The sequence below is a fragment of the Stegodyphus dumicola genome, chromosome 12 (assembly GCF_044657685.1).
Source record: "Stegodyphus dumicola isolate Sdum_Otavi_A_Nest chromosome 12, ASM4465768v1".
NCBI lineage: Eukaryota > Metazoa > Arthropoda > Arachnida > Araneae > Eresidae > Stegodyphus > Stegodyphus dumicola.
In genome coordinates this window covers 18200789-18225928 of record NC_140779.1, presented here as the reverse complement: position 1 = coordinate 18225928, position 25140 = coordinate 18200789, and the positions used below count along the sequence as shown (strand labels likewise).

The 25140-nt window shown below is 34.0% G+C and overlaps 1 protein-coding gene across 10 annotated transcripts in view; it reads right to left on the bottom strand.

Moving 5' to 3' along the window:
• LOC118191856 (uncharacterized) overlaps positions 1–25140 on the bottom strand; it is a 178937-nt gene that overhangs the window by 112118 nt on the left and 41679 nt on the right. For 6 of the 10 annotated variants that reach the window (XR_015044373.1, XR_004758686.2, XR_015044372.1 and 3 more), the window contains exon 3: positions 21902–21991. The exons of the other annotated variants lie outside the window; for them this stretch is intronic. Coding sequence is in view for 3 of the 6 variants with exons in the window: in XM_085827513.1 (XP_085683639.1) it covers positions 21902–21962 (61 nt within the window). In the remaining 3 variants the exon portion in view is untranslated. The remainder of the gene's footprint in view (positions 1–21901; positions 21992–25140) is intronic. 10 annotated transcript variants of the gene reach the window in all.

Genomic DNA, 25140 nt, shown 5'->3' with positions numbered 1-25140 from the left:
TTAAAATTACACAGAAACGCCGCAATAGATTAAATTGCGCGTGACACCGTCGTGGGCCGTATAGATGCAAAAACTCAACCTAAGTCCTGATATATGACATACCAGTTAAGAAAAAGGCATGAAATGAAACCATAACTCAAAAATAAATTAAAGGTAAGAAATGTATAGCTTCTGTGCCGTTTAGAGACATTTTCAAAAATTTTCCGCTCCCTTCTTACTTAACCCTTTAACTGTCAAGTTATTTTGATGATTTGGGTACACAAATTGTCAAATTTTTTATTGCAAAAATCAAATGTTTAGCACAAAATAAGCCGAAATAAACGTCTCCCGATATATATTCGTGTATAACAATACGATGCACTCAAAAAAAAATTACCCCGAGTAATACTCGGGCGTGACATTTTCGAACACCAGTGCTGTGCCCGAGATTATCTCGGGCATGACAGTTAAAAGGTTAAAAACTATTCAACAAGTACTTGTACCCAAACTGATCGGATTTGTATTTGGCAGAATGCCAAGAAAAATCCATTCACGCTGAAGGAGAAATACGTCAGAGTTCGTTATTGCGAAGCAGGTGGAGTCGTGTCCGCCTTTGAAAAAAATCGCAGAAAAGGCAGGGGTGGGGAGAGGATGGGTCCTGGAAGATTCAGCGAATGGCAGAGGAGAGAGACTATTCAAACTGATGAGAATGTTGATTTGAAAGGGGAAAGAATGTTGTTGTTCTGAGATCTCGTTTAGGGTGAATAAGGCATGTAGGTCCGTTCAAGGGAAAGAATGTAAACAAAGTAACGTTCGCAAAAAGCAACTGAGTGGTCTTTTGTGTGGGAACAGCACCAGTCTATGCACAATGACAAGGCCATCCAAACTATGTACAATGACCATCATAGGAAATATTTTATTTTTAGTGCACCTAAACGCCGCATGGGTAGAAACACCGCACCCGCTGAAAATTTAAGTTTTAAACACGTAAACGCCGCGGCGTTTCTTCCGGAAATTACGGTAATTCAATTCTCACTTTGCGGCAAGGCAAAAATAGATAAAAACTCAAAGCATCATTATTAAAAATTGTAAAATACAGGTGACAGGTGACGGAGGACGGGGACGCCTGGTGTTCAACAGAGGTAAACAGGCATATGTCCCTCCCTTATCTAGTGACCAGACCTCAACCCTATAGAATATGTCTGGGACGCTCCGGAAAGGGCAATTGCAACTCGCGATCCCCCTCCGAGAACAATCCAAGAAATGAAAACAGCGTTGCTGAATGAGTGGGACCAATTGCCACAGGCACTGATAAACTGCCTTATTTCCAGTATGAAATACCGCTGCGAGGCCTGTATGGCTGTAAGAGGGGACCATACCCTATATTAACCCATTTCTTTTGTGTTTTCTGCAACCGCTGTTTCAGACTTTCAGACTCCCATGAGTGTTACGCACGAACATGTGTGTCTATTATAGCTGTTAAATGTTTATTTTGCTTGAATTATATAAACCTATGTTCACACCAAATTTTATTTAAATCTGTCCAGTAGTTCTGGAGATCGCAAATCAAATATGAAAATTCTCTTAATTTCTTACACCTATATACTTTATTTATTTTTTATTTCTGTTCAGTAGAAAAGAAGTTGGTTAATTTGCATTGAACTGTCTTATTGTCTATTTCTTGTGTTATTGTTCTTGGGAAAATATTCATGGCCCGAGAAACATCGTCATTTGCACCCTTGGCTCCGAAAAATATTTGAAGCTTTTCTGTGCACTCTTGAGTATGTTGGGGACGGTTCAGGTTAAAATTCTTCACATTCGTCTTTATCATCTTCGCTTTCATTATTTTTTTTCATTTGCATGAACCCTTAGCTTTAATTTCGGGAGTACTAATATCGTCGAGAGTAGGCATCTCGGTATGATAATATTGGTGACAACAGATACATAACTTTCAAAATTTTCAAGACATGTCTTCTTCCACAATGATTTGCCTCTCTTGAGGAATGGCCAATCCAACTTTGCAGCAGCAATTGCTGATGCATGTTGATCTAACGTTTTCACATGCACATTCATTTTTTCTTTTCTATCGATTAGCATTTGCGGTTGTCCCTATTTTTTCTTTTCTTTCGACAAGCAGCAATATTACCAAAGTTATTACCAAAGTTAGATTAAAAACTTCTGGTGATCCATAGCTCCATAGGCTGGATAACACTTATAGAACTCGGTGGTAAAAATTCAATCCTTATCACTTCTCAACATAAAAAATCTGATGTGGACACCCCATGACTTCCTTGTATGATGGCCTATTAACTGATATACATTTTTTGCCCATTTCATTTAAACTTACTTCCGCGAATTTCATTGAAGATATATTTCTCATTCAATTAATTCAGCTCTCACTTCGCGGTAAGGAAAGAATGCATAAAAATTCAAAATATCTTCATTAAAAATTGAAGAATATAGAAAAGCATAAAACACCAAATACAGTCAAAACAAAGGGTTAAAAAGCAATTTTTACAATCAAAATAGAGTTTATATTCAAAAACAAGCAATTCGGCCAGCGGACAAAAAAGCAAATTTTTCGGTGCTTAAAACTAAACGTTTACTTTTGGTCCCACACGGCAAAAGGACACTGAAGATGCAGAAACTGACTTAAATCACTATTCTGCTAAGTTTCAAATGTAAACAAATATGGTTATTGTGCTAAACAAAAATTCGGCTTAGCCGTACCTAAATAGCTTTTAAATTGTTGATAATTCTACTGCTATTGCGTGCAGATTAACTAAAGGCATAAAAACTTTAATCGGAAGATAAGAACAATATAATTTAATCATTTTTAGAGCAAAAAATGCAGAATTTACCAACATATAAGAATAAAAAGAAACTGAGCTGACGGAGCCGAGTAACAAATTGGTTTATATATATATGTTACGGTGAAACACCGAAATCTGGAGAATGTCGACTTTCACCGGTGAATGTCAACATTCACATAGTCTCTTGGTGTATGTCCGAAACATTTTCCAAATACTCTTATTTCTGACTTACACCGGTCAATGTCGACATTCACCATGTACTAATGGTGAATGTTGAACATATAAGAATATTATATTTCCTTCTCCGTAATTCACTCGCGAACGCACTTCGGACTTGAAATAAGAACTTAAGAACATGAGAACCTAAAACACACAATACATTCAAAATGAGAAAGGAAAATAGTAGAGGTTAAAAACTTACTTAATTATACAGTACGTTCTAAATGAGAAAATAAAATAACAGTCATAAAAAACTTACTAAATTATGTGATTCAAATCTTATTTATTGCAACAACTTAAACTATTATGGCACTTTATGACCTCTCTTTTCGACTTTTACCAGAGCATATCTGTGATTGTCAACATATACCGGTGAGGGTCCGAATATACACGAATGTAGTGAAATACTCGGTCTTTCACCGACTTATTTGGTGAATGTTGATATTCTCCGGTGAAAGTCGACATTCTCCAATTTCGGTCTTTCACGGTAACATATGTTTATGTACTTCTGGTGCAGCCGATTGCAACCGAAAAAGGGAAGAGCACAGCTACATGTTATAGCAGTCATATATACGAAATTTCAAGGTTCTGAGGCTGCACGTTTTTGAGTTATGCGAGATACATACATCCGTACGTACAGACGTCACAAAAAATCTTTTCTGAATACATTTTATAATCTGTTTTGAGAAAAAGTGTCCTTTATTCTGTCCTTACGTACAGATGTTGCGCAAGAACATCTTTTAATTGCATTCTCCGTAGCGGTCAAAATGGATATTTTCATTGAAATACGATACAAGAAATTTTTCGCGATTACAATACAACCTTTACTTCGTACAAGAAAGTACAAATGCCGCTGCCACATTTTCGCAGGATAAGTCGTCACTAACTTTCGATTGACTTCGGAATGTTAAAGAATTTTTTCCAAGAAAGGATTAGCTGAGCTGGGAGATGTGGAAGTCAAGAGAAATTTTATGAATCTTAAAAATATTGTTCGCTATAACCAGGGATTGCTCGTTAAAAGCGGGTTGCGCTGCCATTGACTTAACATTGTACCAACCAAGTATTTTCGATTTTCTCGTGAAGTCCGTGTTCTCTTTAAATCGGCTTGATATAAGTGAGTTGTATTTGGATAAAGAATTTTGTTTTGCATGGAAATGAATTTGAAATAATCTCGATTTTAATATAGAGACTAACATTACCCTTATTTTCAAAGATTTCAGAGTTACTTTTACAAAATCAAGACTACAGATAAACTTATACATAGCGCAAATACTGTAAATAAATGTTCCAATACTATGGTCTACATATTGTTTCGAAAACAATTTTTGGTATCGAAATTTATCAAATATGTTTATTTGAAAGTAAATAACAAATTAGATGATTCTGGATTTAGTCCACTGCAAAGTAAAATAATGGGAAAATATTCTACAACGTTACTTAACATTAGTTGATGACGCAATACAAATAGAATTCGTATATACGCAAGCCAAAAGTGACTCAGCTTCATTTTAAAAACAACATTTTTCTCCCTTTCAGATGATTCACTGAAATTAATGATGAATATTCAGTGCCAAAGCTTTGTTTTTCACAAAGTACTATTAACATTATTAAGATGAGCTCTAAACGTTCTTGCTTAGCATACTCCTCAGTTCTAGATTCTTTCGATTTCGCAATTGATCAAAAATGTGAAATATGAAAAAACAACGGTACCTAGATACATCAAATTTTGAATAACGGAGTTCTCCTTTCGAATATGGGCAGTTGGAAGCCCTAATTTGGAATTAGTTTTATTATCTATTTCATATTTTGTCAAACATTAAAGAATTTTTGATTAACAAACTCAATGACTGCAAAGAGAGCAATGGCAACACTGTACGAAAGAAAACATTTTAATCTCCAGCGTGCGAAATTGTGTATCGGAAATTCTAAATATATGCTCTTTTAAATATTTTGTGATATTGCTGTTGAATTGAATTCTGTGGTTTAAGTGCGAAGAACATGACATTTAATAAGTTAAGGTAACGCACAAAACGTTAAAAAACGCCCCTTTGGGCGTAATATCAAATCTGGAAGCTTTCAGATTTTTTTTTTTTATTTTTTTTATTTATTGCAATTTTTATCTGAAGTCGAATTAAACTACGGCACTCGTCAGTTTCTGCAAGGGCGAAATGAAACCGCTAAGAATCATAAAGTTTCGTCCAAGAATAATTCAAAATTTCGAACTGTCTTAAAAAATTAAATAGCAGGAGGCACTGGCCTTAGCTTCTGCATTACCACCTTTTACAATTAATGATAGCAAATATACTGTTACGTAAAGTCCAGGCGCGGTAAGATAGCTTTCCCGTAAGGCAGGTTTAGGGTTGCCATAAAATGACAAGAAGGCAGGGTTGCCACATTTGGCAAGAAAGCCGTCCATTTTGTGACATTTGGCGACATGCCATGGACGGATAGAAAAGTTTCTGGAAAGAATTTTTACTGGTTGGACGGATAGAAAAGTTTCTGGAACGAATTTTTACTGGTTTAGCCCAGAATGTTCTCGAACACAAGGCAAAAGCTATATAAACCCTGCTGGTACGCGGAGTCAGAGTGCGAGATAGTGTCTCGAGTTAGTCAGTCCGTGCGGAGTCGATTAGTTGACAGCCGGGCAGCGAGTGCCGAGTGGGTAGTCGAGTGCATCGAAGAGTCTCGCGGTTAGTGCACCGTCGAGGGAGTGTGTTAAGCTCCGGGAACGACTGAACCGAAGAGCCGGGAGCTGCGCTCTGTGTGTCGTCTTGTGCATCGCGAGTTGTAGCGTGGAGAGTCTCGAGAGTACGTGGAGTTCCGAGAACGACCGAGTAGAGTCGGGAGCTATACTCTGGTGCTTTGCAGTGAAGCTGTCTCCACCGTTATAGCCTGATAACCTGAAGGCTGTGTCGCTGATGGTTCCAGCGAGTGTATAGTAGATCTTCGACGACTGTAAAACGTGACTTTGGAGCTGTCCTGTTTAATACCGGCCAATAAAGTGTGTTTCGATATTCCATCAAGTGTTGTCGTCGTTATTCACTCCAAATCCACACGTACCCGTAACCAACGTACCGAAGGAAGAAAATAACGTAACAATACCCTTTTTCTGGTTGACATGAATTATTATTCTTAATGTCATCTTACCTCGTTTCTAAACAAAAAATTTCCATTGTCATTTTTCCCACATATAACCAAGGTTTCTATGCTAAAAACGTTTGCTCTTCTTAGCAAGGTCAACCAACGTGATGACGTCGATATCCTCTTCCAAAGCAGGATTTCTCGCAATTTGTATGTCTAAAGTAACGTCACTGAGAAGATATATAATATACGCCACTGTCTGGAGTTTCGGAAAGAGAAAGGGTTGACTTTGAAACAGCAAGACCTTGTCTGTCTAATGACCTTGTTGGACATAAGTGAAGCCCCAGATTTGAAATTCCACCTTTTTTTCAACTCTGACAGAGACAAATTTCATGCCCACATTTAAAGACTTAACAAATTGGAAACTCGTACTATAACTCTTAGTCCTAGTAGCACGGCATCTCTAAATATTACTTATAGTAGTTAATGAAATGAAGTAATTATTTAAATGAAAAGATAGTTAACTGACTGCTAATTGATGTCAATTGTACAATGTGTAACTAGAGATTATTTTTGCTATATTATTAATATAGATTAGTTTTTTTCACTTAAATAGACATTTACTCTGAATATAACAGCATTTGCCTTCATGTTTTCCCAACCTATAAAATGTTTCGCAGGAATTGAACCTTCAGTGGTTCTAGAATTAAAATTTAGTTGCGGGTCGGTAGCAATGATGGTTGCAAGTTGGATAGTTTGCTAATCTCATGTTCACCCTGCGGAATAAAATCTAAAATTTTAATTCGCAGTTTTATTTGAACGGGAAAACTTAATTACATTTCGATTTTTAATATATAATAAATACAATATTTTTGAAAGAATTTACTCGAATTTTGTTACTAAACAGAATTACTACCAAAACAGTCGGTTCTGTTTCTTTCTTTATTGTGTTTTTATTTAATTTTATGTAATTACGGCATAAAACTAGCCTCGAGGGGAGGGACTTAATAAGAGAAGATGGCTCGTATACACATTACACAAAAACGCCGTGCAGCCACCCCGTTCGCGGTATTCAAACCTCGGGCCGATCCACCTGTGTTCAGCGACGTTACCGTTTAGCCCCTGGGGGGTGGCGTTTTTATTTGGTCTTCCTCTGCTTATTAAAATTGCATTCCTTTAAATTAAATTATTCAATTCATTAAAGAAGTTGGATAGTTATTTATTGATATTAAAAATGTTCTTAGGAGGACTTTCCGAAATAGTTGACCCTTTATATTACTTTACTCTATCATGAGCTAGTTTCCGTAGCAAGCGTTGCCATGGCAACAAACATTACCCTGTCTTACGCCACTAAATGTCAACACATAGGTCACCAGTGACCACTGAAATGAAGTGAAGGGAGCAGCCAGCCCGCCTGGTCACGAAATGGTCCTATAAAACGAAATCGGCCTCCCAAGTTGACCAGTGAGAAGAATCGAATTGACGGTAACCGATATTGACGGCCTTGATACTTAGAGGTATTGTTCAGTTTAATGTAATTTTAACGATCTCTATTATACCCTGCAGTCACTATCCTCTATAGTGACTATAATTTTGATCGCCTTAGGTTCCAGCGGCCGAGTAGTAAAATCGCAGAACACTGGTAGTTTGGTCCGGGGTTCGAAATTTATGAGCTGCATGAGCGTTTTCGTGGTTTTCCCCGTGTGTAACGAGCCAATTTCCCTTACAAATTCCTCCACGAAGGCATCCCGCCCCTTAGGCAGATAGCTGTTGTGTGCTTCGCTGTAATGAAATCAAATAAACTACAATGCTGTGGAAACTGAAAAGCTAAAAATAAATCTGTGGAAATCAGAGATTGCAAAACATAGTTTGGAAATCATTTCAGATGCTGTATTATTAACTTCGATTACAATGTAAATCTGATTTTGTTTCGTCAGGGCAATAAAAAGCAGAATACTCTTTTTGAAAATGAATGAAATAAAATAAGCCTAACCTTAATACCTCACTTATCGGAGACTGAGAATATACTGAATCCCATGAATCCAACTTCATAGTTTTTTCTACAGTAAATAGAGGAAGAGCTTAAATGGCTTAAAGTGACGGTTACGAAATCTTCGAAATCAATTTAGAATAACGGGACAACGTAATTGCAAGCACAAACGTTATTAGTTCCGCGATAACCGACGGCTGTGAATGAACTCACTTGCAAAAGTTCCAAAAGCTTAATGTTCTTGTTCAAAAGAGTATAATTAAATGGTTTTGAGAATGTAAAAGTTTTACAAAAACTTTTTAAAAATCGAAACAATTTATTGATAGTCCACATTAACTTCCGTAAAGAGATGACATTGAAAATTTCAAACATTTTTCACTTCTGTCTTTTGATCGTACTCTAACAGTAAAATTAATTCTAAAATATCTGATGTGTACACCACATGACTTCCTTGTACGAAATATTAAATTATACGCATTTTTTCTTGCATTTCATTTAAACTTATTAGATTGAATTACCCCTACTTCGCCGACAGCGCATAAACCACAATACAATAAATGCATTCTTTAAAATTCACTTTGTTTACCATAGCGACACTCTGGCGCTAGGTTTCCTTAACAGTATTATATTTCGTTCATATTATAACTCAGAATGCACAAAATGTATATCATTTAAAGAATTATCTAATCGTTGCCACATGTTCTATTCAAATACTATAATAAAGCTAGAATTATGTATAAAAGAAATTAAGCAAATAAAACAAAAAAGAAACAGTTTTTCACAGACGATTGAGTATTTCTGATTGAATTAATTCAGTTCTCACTTCACGAGAAGGCAAAAAAAAAAAAAAAAAAAAAAAAAAAATACATAAAAACTCAAAATATCTATATTAAAAATTACGAAGTAAATCTCAAACGCTTATTTCCTCAAAAAAAATTCCAGAAAGAATTAAGCATGATTTAATTGGCAATAATAAATGAATGCGTTATCTTTGCTGTTGCGAAGCTAAGTTTCTCTAGATTGGCAACAAATCCACTAGTCTCCTATTTCAAATGTAAACATCAATGGCCGCCATTAAAAACAAGCTTAGCGGCAATTAAACAACTTTAAAATTGCTGATAATTCTAAAAATATTGCACACAGTTTTACTAAAGGCATAAAATCCTTAACCGGAAGATAAAAACAACATAATTCAATCATTTTGAAAGCAAAAAATGTACAATTTACAAACATATAAGAGTAAAGAAACTGAGATCACTGAGCCGGGTAATAGAGTGGATATATATATAAATATATTTATATACGTTTGGTGCGGCCAATTGCAACCAAAATACGAGGTGCACATCTACATGTTATAGCAGTCCTATGTACAAAATTTCAACGTTCTGAGGCTACTCGTTTTTGAGTTATGCGAGATACGTACGTACATACGTTCGTACAGACGCCACGAAAAATTCTCTTCAGAATTCATTTTAAAGCAGTTTTATAATTTTTTTTGAAGGAAAAGAGTCTTTTATTCTGTCCTTACGTACAGATATCACGCAAAAACATCGTTAAATTGCATTCGATAACGGTCAAAATGGATATTTTCGTTGAAATATGCTGCCTGAAACTTTTCGCGATTACAATACTTCCTTTTTACTTCGTACAAGGAAGTAAAAAAGGAAAAAGGAAAAAAAAATTATCCCGTAAGCTGTTTTTACAATCTTTCATTCGGCCCGCATGGATTTTGAGTTTGACACAACTGCTCTACGGCTTTAACTCATGAATCTAACAACAGCAATAAATTATATAAGTGTGTTGTGCTGATCAAGTTATTTCCGTCAGCGGGGCTACCTGGTCAATATGCTAACTACCCAGTGGACCCGCTGCCTCGCTGTCGGTGGAAAGAAAGAAAATATATCTATGCTCAACAGCGAAATAAACTTTAACAGATGGATCTGACGTTTCATATATATATATATATTTTTTTAATTCTGAGGCGATTTGAAGCAAAAATTGAAGAATGAATTTTAGTATTACTAATCTGTTACTACCCATGAAAAAAAAGTGTTATGCACCAACAAAAAAAAAAAAAAAAAAAAAAAAAAAAAAAAAAACCACTTTGACTGCAAAAGCATTCTAACAGAATGTAATACCATGAATTAATACGTAACGTATTAATTGGTCTTTTGGTTGTATTTTAATTTATATTAGAAATAATCTATAATTGAAGAAGAATATTTAGAAATATTTCGGGGGGAGGGGAGGGCGAGGTTAAGAACATTTCAGAGACTTTAATCTTTAGACAGAAAACTTCCCAAAAGATCCAACACCCATATCCTGGTACTTCAACTTCTCGTTGGCAAACAATTCCAAATTCTTTCGAAAAACCATATCATTTTAAGTTGATACTATGAAAATCTCGACAAGAGTTAAAAAGAAATCTCTAATATACAGGCGCCAAATTATGTACATGCATTTAAAAAAATATCTGAGAGAAAAACAAAGCATGTGATGGTACAAAAATGAAAATTTTAAGCACGTATTTTCCTGCCGTAGTTTGCTGTTCGGGGATTTAAAAAAAAAAAAAAAAACTCCTGTCATGCTTATTTTTAGCATCTGGAGGAAAGAGGAAAATAAAAAATAATTAAAAAATAACTTCTTTTATTTTTAGACTACCGTAGCGGCTATTATAAAAATGACCTATATTGTTCTAATAGTAGAAAATAATCTTGCAGATGAGGAAGAAAAGGAATCAGAAGCTTGAAAATTTTAACTTGCAAAAATGTTAAATTTCAGAAATTGTTTGTCTTCCAATCTATGCTATTAAAATCTGGTATTAATTAAAAACTCTGAAGATGTTAATATTCGCCCTCATTTTCCCGAGTGGCAACAGTCTTGCAAGGTGGAGATAAAAATCTGCTTTATTTCGAGAAGTGTTGCCACTGCTGGCTTTCAAATCGTGTAATTTATTAGTTAAAAATGTCTAAGTTTTAATATGAAATAAAAAATCATTGCCAAATATTAAATGTATTATTAAGGTCATGTTCGAAAGCACGTGACATCACTGTATGTCGAAAAGTTTTCGTTAATGTCAGCATTTTAAATAAATAGCTGCTGTTGGCAACTTTTTTGTTTCAGGTTAATATAATTGACACGACATATTATTTCCACGTTAATTCTTTTATTAATGTTGAGAAAATGTCGTTATATTGCAATAAATTTAAGTCATAGCGTCATACGTATTAACCTAAAGTGTCAGAAGTTTTTATTCCCTTGTTCGGCAATAAAAAATATTATTTACGAATTGGTTGTTGCTTGGATAGAATGAACTCATTTCTTTCATAGTTTTCATACTTTTGCTTTTCAGGGGTACATAGAACTTACAAATTTTGATTTGACTGCAGCAAGCTCATCTGGCGGACTTGTCCGCTAATAAATGATATATTAAAATATGAGTTTAATAAATAAAAGTATAAAACAGTTAGTAACTATTTTGTTTCATTCTTTTTAATAAAAGAAGAATGACGATGATAAGTTATTGTAAATGCGTATTAAATCCAAAAATTACATTAAGAAAAGCAATCGTGAAATTATTAAGCGCTTACAGTTTTATATTTTACAAGTTAAGCTCAACATTTAATCATTTTGTTGAATAATTTTTTACCAAAAAAATTCAAATTTTGTATTGTAAAAAAATTGATACTATTTATTACGCTGTAAGAGATGAAATATTCTTCCTTTTACACTGTGCTTATATAGCTGCATATAATGGATTCGTCAATTTAAATGTTTAATTATTTGTTTAAATTTTTTAGTTCATGGACTTATAAACGAATGTAAGGAAAAATTTGTAAATGTACACATTTTGTAAACTTTTTTTTTTTTTGTCTTCAATTTACAAAATCGTGCCAAACATATCGTCAAGCACCATGTACTAGCACATGCAGTTCATCCAAAGCTTAGTTTTTTTAAACCCTTTTTAATTACAATCAAAAAAACTAGTCCATTTGATATGTGGTGTATTTAATTATGGCAAAGCTCACTAGAGCTATCTGCCTAAGGGGAGGGATGCCTTCGTGGAGGACTTTCTAAGAGAAACTGGCTCGTATACACATTACACATGGGGAAAACCACGAAAACACCCATGCAGCCAGCCCGTTCGCGGGATTCGAACCTCGGACCGAACTACCAGTGTTCAGCGACTTTACCGCTCGGCCGCTGGTGGGCCCTCCATTTGATATATGAATCTTTCTTTTAATATATTTATATTATGAATAACTTCATACTCGGTCTGATCTTTCTATTAATGAACTCTTTCTGAGTAAAATCATGTTGGAATGAAAATAAAATGATAAAGGTTAACTAGATCTAAAGATAAAGGTTAACTAGTCTCTTAGATCTTATGTCTGTCTCACTACATGATTGCAAGGTTTGTTTTGGTTTATTTGATTACGGCAAAGCATCGAGGGCTATCTACCTAATAGGAGGGATGCCTTCGTGGAGGACTTTTCTAAGGGAAACTGGCTCGTATAGACGTTACTCACGAGTAAAACCATGAAAACGCCCATACAGCCAGCCCGTTCACGGGATTCGAACCTCGTACCGAACTCGCTCGGCCGTTGGCGGGCTACATTGTTAGAAGGAGAATCTGCAGATATTCCGCACACGATTTCGACAAAAAAGAGAACATACTTTTATGTCTCAGTAAATGCTTCAGAGTTGTAGTTTGTAAAAAAATATTAAAACGACTACCACAGGCTTTATCTGAGCGTATGACAGAAGAAGGTTGGTGAGTCACTTGCTAAAGATCCAACAAAAGCGAACTCAGCTCGCATTCCTAGTGCATCAGTAAAGTAAAGATATTTTTAGTTTTTAGTATTTTGATGGAGTTATTAGATGAGCAAATGCTGAAAAATATAATCCAAAAAAAGATCATAACATAGTAATAACAAGAAGATTTCTTTCATACCTACTATGAAAATAAGGAATACAAGTAGAAATGGATCGTTAGTCTCGTAGGGGTACTTTATCAACAGCCTGAAACTCTCCAAGCTGAAAGCGATGGTAGACATAACGAGAAGCCGAGAAGTTCTTATTCTGTCTAATGTACAAAGAAGGAATAATAAGAGCTTAAAATTATGAAAAACAAAAGAAATTTAAGGCAAAAATGTCCTTGTTTAAACATATAGACGTAAAAATTGTTTGGAAAACTATTCTGTAAAAACGCATGAGATCTGAACGAATGGAAAATTTACCGCTTGGGAGAACGAGCCAAAATCAGCGATCTAAAAGTCTTTTCCTTCAAGAAGAAAATTACAGGCTATGTGTGGAATGAGAAAATCAATCGTTTCTCTAACCTCGTGAAAGACGTGACTCTTTTGAGAACTGTTATTGTAGAGTCATTATCTGGAAGCAGGAGTACGTGAAAAATGAGAAATGCCCTCACAGGGACTCGAACCTGACCTCTCGAATACGCGCGTAGTGTGCTACTGTTACACGACGAAGGCATGCAGAAAGGAGGGAGAAAATGCCTTTAATAAAACCAATTCTTGGGCAAGCATTTTCTGTATACGATCGCATAACTAATGCACCTCTTCACGGGAAGGAAGCATCCAATGCCTGACAAACTAAATCTATCTGGATTTTCTAGAATCTATCTGGATCTATCTTTCTAAATCTATTTGGATTCTATCTGGATTTTCTAGAGGCATTTCATATTCATAAAAATCTTTCTGTTCTAGTTAACGATCCTAATTCGAATCCAAATTTGCCTTCGGCCTTTAAAGAAATTATGTTTTAGTTCTGGTTTCACCAACAGATGGCGCCACTTGCTTATTCTTGTCCAGGCTTTCTTATCTTATCTAATCATTTTTTCCTATCTTGTTCATTTGCGGTTTTGCAGCTGAGGATGGTGGTTCGGTAAAACCATCGAAACTAGTCCTGTGAAAATTTTGTAAATATAACGCTGGTTTTTGTTGTTCGACTTCTGAATTAGTATTTATTCGGCATGTTATTGTGTCTAAACTAAATACTATTAATATGAAGTTGGCGCTTTGTATGTGTGAATGAGTAAGTGGCAAATAGTCGATGCGAGAGAGACGAAGATTCTCGGTCTTAACTTCTGACGCAAGTACGGCATTTGCAAGTGCTAAAAAATGAACTTTTTTTTTCCTATCGAAGAAATATGACAGCTTTAAATTAATGAGAACAAAATACATTGTTATCATATGGTAGCTCACGAGAATATGACTACTCTTACTGTGACAACGTAGATTAATATTACTTGTCTTATTGTGATATCAAAGATTAATATGACTAGTCTTATTGTGTCATCAGATATTAATATGACTAGTCTTATTGTGTCATCAGATATTAATATGACTAGTCTTATTGTGTCATCAGACATTAATATGACTAGTTTTACTGTGACATAAAAGATTAATATGACTATAGATTACTGTAAAGATTAAAATGACTATAGATTACTGTGAAGATTAAAATGACTACAGATTACTATATAAAGGATTACTATGTCATCAAAGATTAATATGACTAGTCTTACTGTGACATAAAAGATTAATTTGACTAGTCATACTGTGTCACCAAAGATTAATATGATTAGTCTTACCGTGACATCAAAGATTAATATGACTAGTCTTACTGAGACACCAAAGATTAATATGACTAGTTTTACTGTGTCATCAAAGATTAATATGTCTAGTCTTACTGTGACATAAGAGATTAATTTGACTAGTCATACTGTGTCACCAAAAATTAATATGTCTAGTCTTACTGTGGAGATTAATTTGACTAGTCATACTTTGGCACCAAAGATTAATATGAATAGTCATACTGTGTCATCAAAGATTAATATGACTAGTCTTATTGTGTTTTCAAAGATTAATATGACTAAGCTTACTGTGACATCAAAGATTAATATTACTAGTCTTACTGTGTCATCAAAGACAAAGCAGAATCATGTAATAACTTACAGCGAGGAGTTACTGACTTACTCGCCATTGTTTAAAGATCTGAGAGGACTGTTGGTAGTTGCTATGTTAGTGGATTTATCAAAAGTGTTTTCCAGAACTGCCAAAATATGATAGACAACATACATTTGAAAAAGGAGAAAAAATTATTTTATGCTCTTCTATTACAAAATATGCGTAATACTACGTCCAATCTTTGAGTGTATTAAAATTTTAATGTCCAGCATGTAACTAAATTTTGATCAAATGTGAACAGCAAATACTTTACAGATGATTTAAAGATGTCAAGTTTATCTTGTGAGTCTGGTTGCGTGATATTCACGCAGCGCTAGATAGATAAAGGAAGTCACCCGCTTGGTAAATAACATCGAGGACTTCCTTTTCCTAAACAAAAGGAAGTGGGGATGTTTCTAAAAGAAATGCAAAATAATGATATCACTGAAATATTTTCTAGCCTTTGGGCGTCATATATTGTTTTAGTTAGAAAACAAAACAAACGACCCTACCAGATTTTATATTAACTACAGTTCTTCAAAGGAAGGAAATAAATAGTTTCTAATCCTAGACTTGAATAGTGGCTACTGATATTTGATACTGGCAAGTAAAAATAAAATCCAAAGATCATACATAAACTGCACTGACTATAAGACAAAGCCTACGGTAATTTAAAGAAGTTTCTTTCAGACCGTATAATGCTTCAGCTAAATTCGAACTTCTAAGGCATATATTTTTTAAAGGACTGTCATATTAAGCCTATCTCATATATCTCGACGGTATGACAGCATGAAAAAGATTTTCGACGCTATCAGAAAGCACTGAGAAAGTGATGCAGAAATTAAAGCGGCACGAATTAAAAACCTTTTGAATTGTAAACTATTTTGCCAACAAGTTAGCTGTTTTTATCTTATCATCTCCACAGGTGTGCATACAGATGCTGGGAAAGCTCAGATGTGTTCATGGATTGGTGTTGCCCTAGAGGTAATCGTGAATTAAGAAATCGCCTGGATTACTTTTAAAGTATTTAAGGAAACCTTAATATCTATGCTCTTATCGGGTTCTTCCCAAACTGAGTATGATTTTATTCTCAATAAGAATGCCAACATGAAAGAATAGATGCAATCCTTATACAAGAAACAGAAAGCAGACAACATGTTATTGTCTAGTGTCAGCCTCTTCAAAATCTCAATGAAATGGTTGCAAGGAAATAATTATTGGTACAATTCCTTTTAGGGACCGTAAAAAATTGCACCGAGCAAAAGCGCTAAATCTAGCAAACGCGCCCAGGTAACAGCGCAGCAAATCTAGCAAATGCGCCGATTTCAAAGCTGGTAAATTTAGATAGTTCCGCATTTGTAAGTCGCCATTGAAATACTGGTTTATGTTTTTAATTTCTTTTAGCCCAAACAGGCAATTTGTCCAGAAGGGCTATTAATTTCATTTTGGCATTTTGCGTTGGTTCACTATTACGGCTTTTCCCTTTTCAAATTATTGCCACAAAATATTAGAGCCCTGCATTATATTTAAAGAAATTAAATAATAAAGAATCTGCATGAATGTATGTATGTTTCTCACGCTGTGAAAAAACAACGGTACCTAGAGCCATCAAATTTTTAATAACGTTCGTCTTCACCCGAATATGGGCATATGGAACCCAAATTTGTAATTTGGGGTTTGTTTTATTATCGATTTCATATTTTGTAAACCTTTAACGAATTTTTGATTAACAAACTCAACAATATCAAAGCGAGCAATGGCGGCACTCTCTACAGAAAAAAAAAAAAAAATATCTCCAGCGCGCGAGAATGTGTATCGAAAATTATAACGATATGCTCTTTTTAAATTATTTTGAGATATTTTTGTTGAATTGAATTTTATGGTTTAAGTGCGGAGAACATGATATTTATTAAAAAAAGGTAAAATTCAAAACGTTAAAATAAAATCTGAAACTTTCAGTTTTGTATATATTTGTGATAATAAAATTCCATAGTCAAGAATACACTTAAAATTCTAACTGTATGTTCTTTTTCATTTTTAATGGCGATGGTCTCTTATTTGAAAGTACGTGGAATTAAATACACAGCCCCGTAGTCAAGTTGTTTTTCCCGCCTTTTCTACACGTACAGTTATAGAATGTTCTGGAAATATTTAAAGCGAACTGGATTGGCTGACGTCATTTCTTGGAAGCTCCGCTTTTCCAGAGGCTATAAAAGAACTCGCAAAAGAATATCGGGGGCTTTTCTTAAATGTCACGATGCAGTAAACTTCATACAAAAAGTTATTAGTAATTCTTTTTATTTCTCCGGATATCTGATTTTGTAACTGCTATTTCTCCTGAATAATAATAAATGGATCCTGTTTTTTAAACTTATCGTCTGATAATTTAAGCTACGACTACATTTATGATTCTTCACCAATCTATTTATTCCGGACAAAAGCTGGTACATCACACACACACACACACACATATATATATATATATAATTACAAAACAATTTTTAAAACAAAATATAATCATAATGAGTTCTAAATTTCTTACTTTATATATATATATATATATATCGCTACGGATCTAGCAATTTGAGAATTTCCCAATGAGGAAAAATCTGCAATAGAAATTTTTCAAAGACCAAGCATTATCATTCATGATAGCGATTTATGTTGGAACAACCATGAGCTGAAATTATACTTTAGTGGTAACTCAGCAGCGAAATGGCAGAGCAGGAAAGAAACCTGTATGATCAGAAAGGATTCAGAAGTATATCTGTAGTGATCAGAAAGGATTCAGAAGTCAAAACTTGTTCGAAGGATCGAAAATTCCCTTCCTTACAGCCGTTAGATTCATCTATTTTTGGTGTCAGGAGGTGACATTTACTGAATTTTGTGAACGCCAGCTGAAGATGGACCACAATACAGCTGTAGACTGGAACAGTTACATGTGTGAGGTGTTTGTCGCAGCTTTAATTGCTCGGCCTAAGTTGAAAATCGGCAAATCTAAGTTGTAGCAAAATTATTAAAGTAGACTGAAAAGTCTTTTCAGTAGAAGGAAGAATACCATTGGACGTGTTCTTCCGCCACAATGGGTTTTCGGCGGATTATGCAGAGAATCAAATGCATATTTCTTCGTCGCTGTTCTAGATGGATAGACGAAAACCTTATTGAACGTCATAAACGCAAATATTGCAGAAGGACTGCTGAAAATCATATAAGCTGGATGAACTGCAGGATGCTGGTTTTAACCCTTTGAGGTACAGTGTGTTTGGTCTGGACACACCTAAAAATTTCCTTCTGTACGCACAGAAAAATTGAATGAAAAAGGATTTATAGGTTACTATAAGTTACTCTAAACCTTCTTTATTTATAGTAGATGGCAGCTCAACACAAACCAGTTCATATATTTTAGCCATGTTTAGTTTTTTAAGACCCTCATTTTTCAAAGAAATCTTCCAGATTTTTTTAGGGTATAAAAGGAATTGTTTGAAAAGAAATTTCTATGTTATTTTTTGGCTGTATGCTAATCTCCTTATTGTATATTAGTTTTAAATTTTTACTTTGAAATCTTGCCTAAAATCAAACGGCGAACCCTAGGTGTGCTCAGACCGGGCTCAACGATTTTCTAGGACAACTGAGAGTCTATATTCTTTGTTTCTCCGCATCTCATCGGTCAGTTCATTGACAACAATGCTCATTTCAGCACGCTTTTCGAAGCTCTATTCAATCAGTGTGCCACTTTTGGTACACCCACAGAATTAAAACGATAAGTGCTACCTTCACAAAATTTTTCTTGTGTACTCCCCTAGGCCTAAGTAGACTGCCTACTTTTTTTTTTTTTTTAATCAAAACTCCGACTTTAAAAGGTAGCGTGCCGGAAAGGGTTAAATATTTTACTGTCAACGACAACTGCAATTTTGTTGACCCCGAAAGTTCGTGTCATATGCAAACAATAAATAGAAAGGCTGTGGGCAGTGTTAAATGTTGTAATAAATGCTATATGGGCACTGCTCGACAACATTCTGATTCTTATTCCTCCGAGCTTATGTAGAGACGTTTCCTTAAAAATGATCAAAAATTTTTTGCCTCCCTTTTAATTTCAGTTACGTTTAGCCTTTTTTTTTAATTAAAATAATAAAAAAAAATATTATATGAAATTGACATTTCATCAAATTAAATTAATAAACTTAGATAGTTAATTACTATTACGCTTTCTTTCACTTATGTTCAGCCACTGGTTTATAAGTTATAATATCAAAAAATGTATTATATGAAATTAACCTTTCATCCAAATTAAAATAATAATCTGAGATAGGTATTTACTATATTGCTTTCATTAAGTTCTGTTTAACCTTCGCGAAAATTAATGTTTTCTGAATTAATATCTGGACTGATTAAAGTCATACGAAGACGGGAACAGTCGAAATGGCTTCCCACGAATTTTTGCAATCGGAAACAATGTATTTAATGTTCGGCAATGCTATTTTTATTTCATTCTACAACTTCGAAATTTTTTATTAACAGACTGTAATATTTGAAAGCCAGCAATGGCAACACTTTTCAAAATAAAGCAAATGAGACTGTTGAGACTCGGAAAAATGAAGGCGAAAATTAGCGTTTTAGAATTTTTAATTAATATCTTTGATTTTAGCTTTAAAAAAAAGTGGACTTCGACCTAGAAAAGAATTGTAGAAAGTTTGGTGACTATAGCTGTAGTAGGGACTGAGTTAATCGCGAACAAACAAACACACAGATAGCCATTCTTCTTTATACACAGTGGTTCACAAAAGTGTTCGGACATTTATACGAATTTCAGTGAAATATTGCTTTATTCATTAATAAAAATGCGATTTTAGAATGAAAATTTTTCATTTATATCTATAAATTCCTCTTAACAAAACAACATTAATTATTTTATGAATATATTAAAAAATTAAAAAAAAAATAACAGAAAGGTTACCTCACAAAAATCTTCGTACGCTTTAAAGAAAGCTGCACATATTAGTAAACATTGTAGTTTTTCTGTCATTTAGTATATTGTAGTATGTACCGCTGTATTTATGACAGCTTTCAAACGTCTGGCCATAGAGTTTTTTGTTTTAATGTTGTGTCTTCGTACTCTAATTTCTTATTTCGTCCAGATGTGCTCTCTCGGGTTTAAATCTGGTGGCTGAGGTAGTATTTTCAGAACTTGTGGACAATTATAGACATCCAAAAGGCGAACGTTGAGGACCGCGTTATCGTTATCCTGATAAAAAATAAAGTTTTTTCCAATATCCAAATTTTGGGCAGATAATTTTTTACATTATCTTCTTAAATATTTAAATAAAGAGTATGATTCATTGTGCTATCAAAGGCCCACCAGCGGCTGAACGGTAAAGTCGCTGAACACTGGTAGTTCGGCCCGAGGTTCGAATCCCGCGAACGGTCTGGCTGCATGGGCGTTTTCGTGGTTTTCCCCATGTGTAACGTATATACGAGCCAGTTTCCTTTAGAATGTCTTCCACGAAGGCATCCCTCCCCTTACGCAGATAGCCATAGTTTGCTTTGCAATAATTAAATAAACCAAACCAAAACCATTGTGCTATCAATAAATACTAAATTATTTAATCCTGATACTGACATGCATCCTCACACAAGAACACCTGCACCGCCATGCTTTACTGTACCAACCAATGTCTTGGGATTAAGCTCCTCATTTTTTTTTTTCTCTCTTCTCCATGCAGCCCACCAGCGGCCGAGCGGTGAAGTCGCTGAACACTGGTAGTTCGGTCCGAGGTTCGAAACCCGCGAACGGGCTGGCTGCATGGGCGTTTTCGTGGTTTTCCCCATGTGTAATGAGTATACGAGCCAGTTTTCCTTAGAAAGTCCTCCACGAAGGCATCTCTCCTCTTAGGCAGATAGCCCTAGTGTGCTTTGCCATAATTAAATACACACACATTTTCCTCCATACAATTATCGGAATAAAAAATGTTAAATTTGTTTTCATCTGCAAATAAGACATGATTCTAATACCCTTAAGGAAGAAAATCCTAAGCTTGCTGTTTCTTGCACTTCCAAAAAATTTTCTTCGCGCAGAGCGCCCATGTATTCCACCTGATATGAGTGCTCGTCGAACAGTTTTAAGTGAAATTGAAGTAGAAGAGCTTTCAGTAAATTCTGTAGAATGACACTCAAAACATGGATTTTTCACACATTTTTTCTAACTATAAATCTCTGATCATGTTGAGTCCTCTTTGCCGGATAATGTCTTCTCATTTTATTTTGGATTCGATTTTCTTCTTTAAAGCATTTTTATCACATACTGCACCGTAGAATGGGATAAATTTCCTAATCTAGCGATATCCCGAATCCAATTTCCATCCTTATGATGAAAAGTAATCAATTTTTGAGTGCTGATCGTTGTTTCGTTACGCCTATGAGCTGTTTTTAAATATTAAATAAAATATAACGAAGTAAGCAAGCAAAAATAAAGCCAAAGAATTTTTTAAACGTCACCAAAATGCAAAAAATAAAAAAAAAGTGGTAGATGATACTTTTATTTATGAAATTTTACGAAAGTATTTCGGTTCGACTACGTGTTTTATCTGTGCTTTCTCGCATTTTCAATTTTAGAAAACGAAACTAAGTCAGTATTAAAAGTTAAAAAAAAAATGGTTTTATTCAAAGTCACTTGGAGATGCGAAAAAATATTGCGCTTTATATTCGAATTCAATTTCGAGTTAAAGCGCTCTTTCTACAAATTCTTAAAGTTTCCGAACACTTTTGTGAGACACTTATATATAGCTAATAATAAAAAATGCATTATATGAAATTAATCTTTCATCTAAATTAAAATAATAATCTTAGTTACTTACTACTATTAAGTTTCCTTTTTTGCGTTAGGGTTACCATAATTGTTTTTGGTATCATTGGCATCAACAATAGTTTGTCGATTTTTACGGTCCCTATAAGGAAATTGTGAATTATTATTTTGTTAAAATCATTTGCTATCTCTATCTATAATAATTCTGTCATCAGCTCTAAAGCCGCGAATTCCTGCTGCGCACTGACAGTGCCTGATTGTTATTGGCTACCAAATTCAAATAGTCAAGTAAACAGGTAAAGATAAAGGTTACAATAATACGATATGGAGATTCGTATTACAACAGTACGATACGATAGAAGAGAAAAATACACGACAAATTGCGTTAAGTGTTAATGGCAAGGCTCCAATGACAGGTAGAGGAACAGCTTCAGTATAGCCCACCTTTAATGTTTGGCGAATTTGTTTTGGCGCCAAAGCACATGAAATACGTTGTTTTGAAAAATGGTTGCCATTCAGATTTTCGACGAAACTCCGTGTTTCAAAAATGGCGGCCATCTTGATTTCACCAGAAATCGTGGATAATAGAAATAAATTTACGACTATTATACACGATTTTAAAAGAAAGAAATATTAATGAATGATTAATGAAAATGATTAAGGTTAAAAGGATGTAATTTTAAAAACAATGTCGGAAAATTTCTCCTTTGCTTGGCTTTCCAAAATGTAAGATACCTTTGCATGGTATCTTACACTTTTCACAACAAGTTTTATCCTTCAATAATCCACAATCCATCAAAAATCCTCTATAAAGTTCATACTCTCTTGTTAATTTATACATAAAATATCTGTTTGGAATGCCTGGCTTTCCCAAACTTTTATGCTTGTTTGAAAACTCCCACCTTAAATTTTCCTTTAAAATATCTCGATACTTAATTACAACATCACTAACAGCAGGTTTAGAGCAATCCATAACTAAATGCAAAAATCTGATCTCCAAAACAGTATTCTCCTCAATATCTAAGAGTTAAACAATCGCCGAAAATAGTGTTACGAATTTTGTGTAGATAGTTAATTTTAGTGCAATTCTAATTAAAAAATGTTGTATTTACCAGTGCAATGCAGCGCGAGATAAATTTTAAGAGAAGCTATGCCGGAAAAGTAAGAATACACTGGCACGTGCATTTAACTATGAGTAAATGGATATCTCGATAATTTGTATTGAAATTGAATAAATGTAACTCACTACTATATTAGCTGTAACCGTAATTCCATCCTCTTATTCACATTGCGTTTGGCGAATAGTATGGGTTACCACATCATATCATTTATCGCCGCTCTTTGCGGTATTTTTTTGGGTAAAATTCTGGGTGGGTTATAGTGAAGCTGTGCCCAGGTGGAATCAGAAACTTGGAGTCCAAAGTTCAATCTGAAAACTCTGATATATAAATAAAACATTACTTTATTCACACAGGAGCTATACTGTCAAATACTTTACCTCTAGAATTTACTTAATTGTTACTTACTTAAAAATTGCAAATGTGATAAAAAGTAAACTACCTCAACCTTGTCATTTTTTCAATTTTATTTGATAAAATGTTCATCAGGCGTACCTGTAACATTAGCGACGCTATAGCCAAAACAAAATTTATAAGTTCTACTAGCAGCTTCGCTGCCAGCCTTCGTCTGGCTTTTAAATGTACCGGAAAAATAGCTGAAGGGAACACCAAACGTTAAATTTAAAAACTGCGTAGAATTTTACTCTGCAGAACAACTTCATAAAAAAGTTATTACGTATAACAAAATTACAATGAAATAAGCAATATTCCTTAATACAAATATTAATTATCCTAATAAATAAATTAACCAACTTCCTTTTGCAAAATCTTAAGAACTCAAATGTATAAAGGAGGTTAAGAACTTTGCTTCCTAAAAAAATCACTCAAAACTTTTCAAAATCTTAAAGACAGTGAAATGAGCAATAAATAACATAAAAGAATACAAAAAAAAAAAAATTCTGAAAAGCAAAGTATAATTAATGATATTTTATCTTATATTTTCAAGAGAAAAAATTACAGTGAAATAAGCTATATCCCTTAATACAAATATTAATTATCCTAATAAAAAAATTAACCACTTTCCGTTGAAGAAAAAAAATCATGTAAAACTTTTCAATATCTTACAAACAGTGAAATAAGCAAAATATAACATGAAAGAAACTCAAAAAACAAAAAATTCCGCGCAGAATTTTACTGTGCAGAACAACTTTATAAAAAAAATAAATAAATAAAATAAAAAAATAAATAAAAATCCATTATATATATAAAAAATGACAATATGCCAATAAGAAATACGATGAAAAATTGTTTCCAAACCCATATTTCTAAAAGAGTGAAACTATTCAAAGTGATGCGATTTCATCAAAAATCTATCAACAACAATAAGAAAGGAAAATTGTTGCCCGAATCTCATTTTTAAAGATGTGAGAAGTGTACTCGGAAGCTCCATTTAAATTTTAAAAAAAATGCAAAATATTATCATTTTTCCAAAATTCTTTTTGTAAAAGCAGTCGCAAGGATAAAAGTTTAACGTGTCCAAAAATAAAAGAAAAATAAACTGCACATTTTTAAAAATGAATTTTTTAAGAAAAAATCCCGTTGAAAAGGTAAGCTCACTTTGTTAAATAAATTCGTATTTAATCGATTTATTGAAACACGAAATTTATTTTAATTTCGTAAAATAGCCAAGTCCCTGCGTTTCATGACGATGTGAAAATGGAGTGTGTAGAGTAAAATCTCGCTTTCCTGTAGTGCATTATGTCTCAAAATGACGAGATTTCGTAACAAAACATAAAATTAAAAAAAAAAAAAAATCTAATTCGAATTTTGATAAAGTCGCTTCGAGGGGCACTGGCTTATGTCTAGATGCACTTATGCACGAAATTTCGTAGCCGTGGGTCTATTAGCTTACGCTCAGCGCGAACGAAAGTTTTCAGTACCAATAAAAGAATTAACGTGGCAGTAACATTTCTATGCATATATGTATTCCTATACATATTTGTGCTTATTTATTTACATTTTTTCGTATTTTATCATATGCTGATTTTATTTAATCTGTATTTTCTCTTATTTTTAACCCCAAAGTGGCAATTTGCTCAGAAGGACTATTAATTTCGTTTCGGCATCTTACGTTGATTCATTATCTGTAGCAATCTTGCTTTTAAGCAAGTAGAAAGTAGATGAGGACTTTGGTGAACGCCGTTTCCTCCAGTCCGTGACGGATTCATTATAA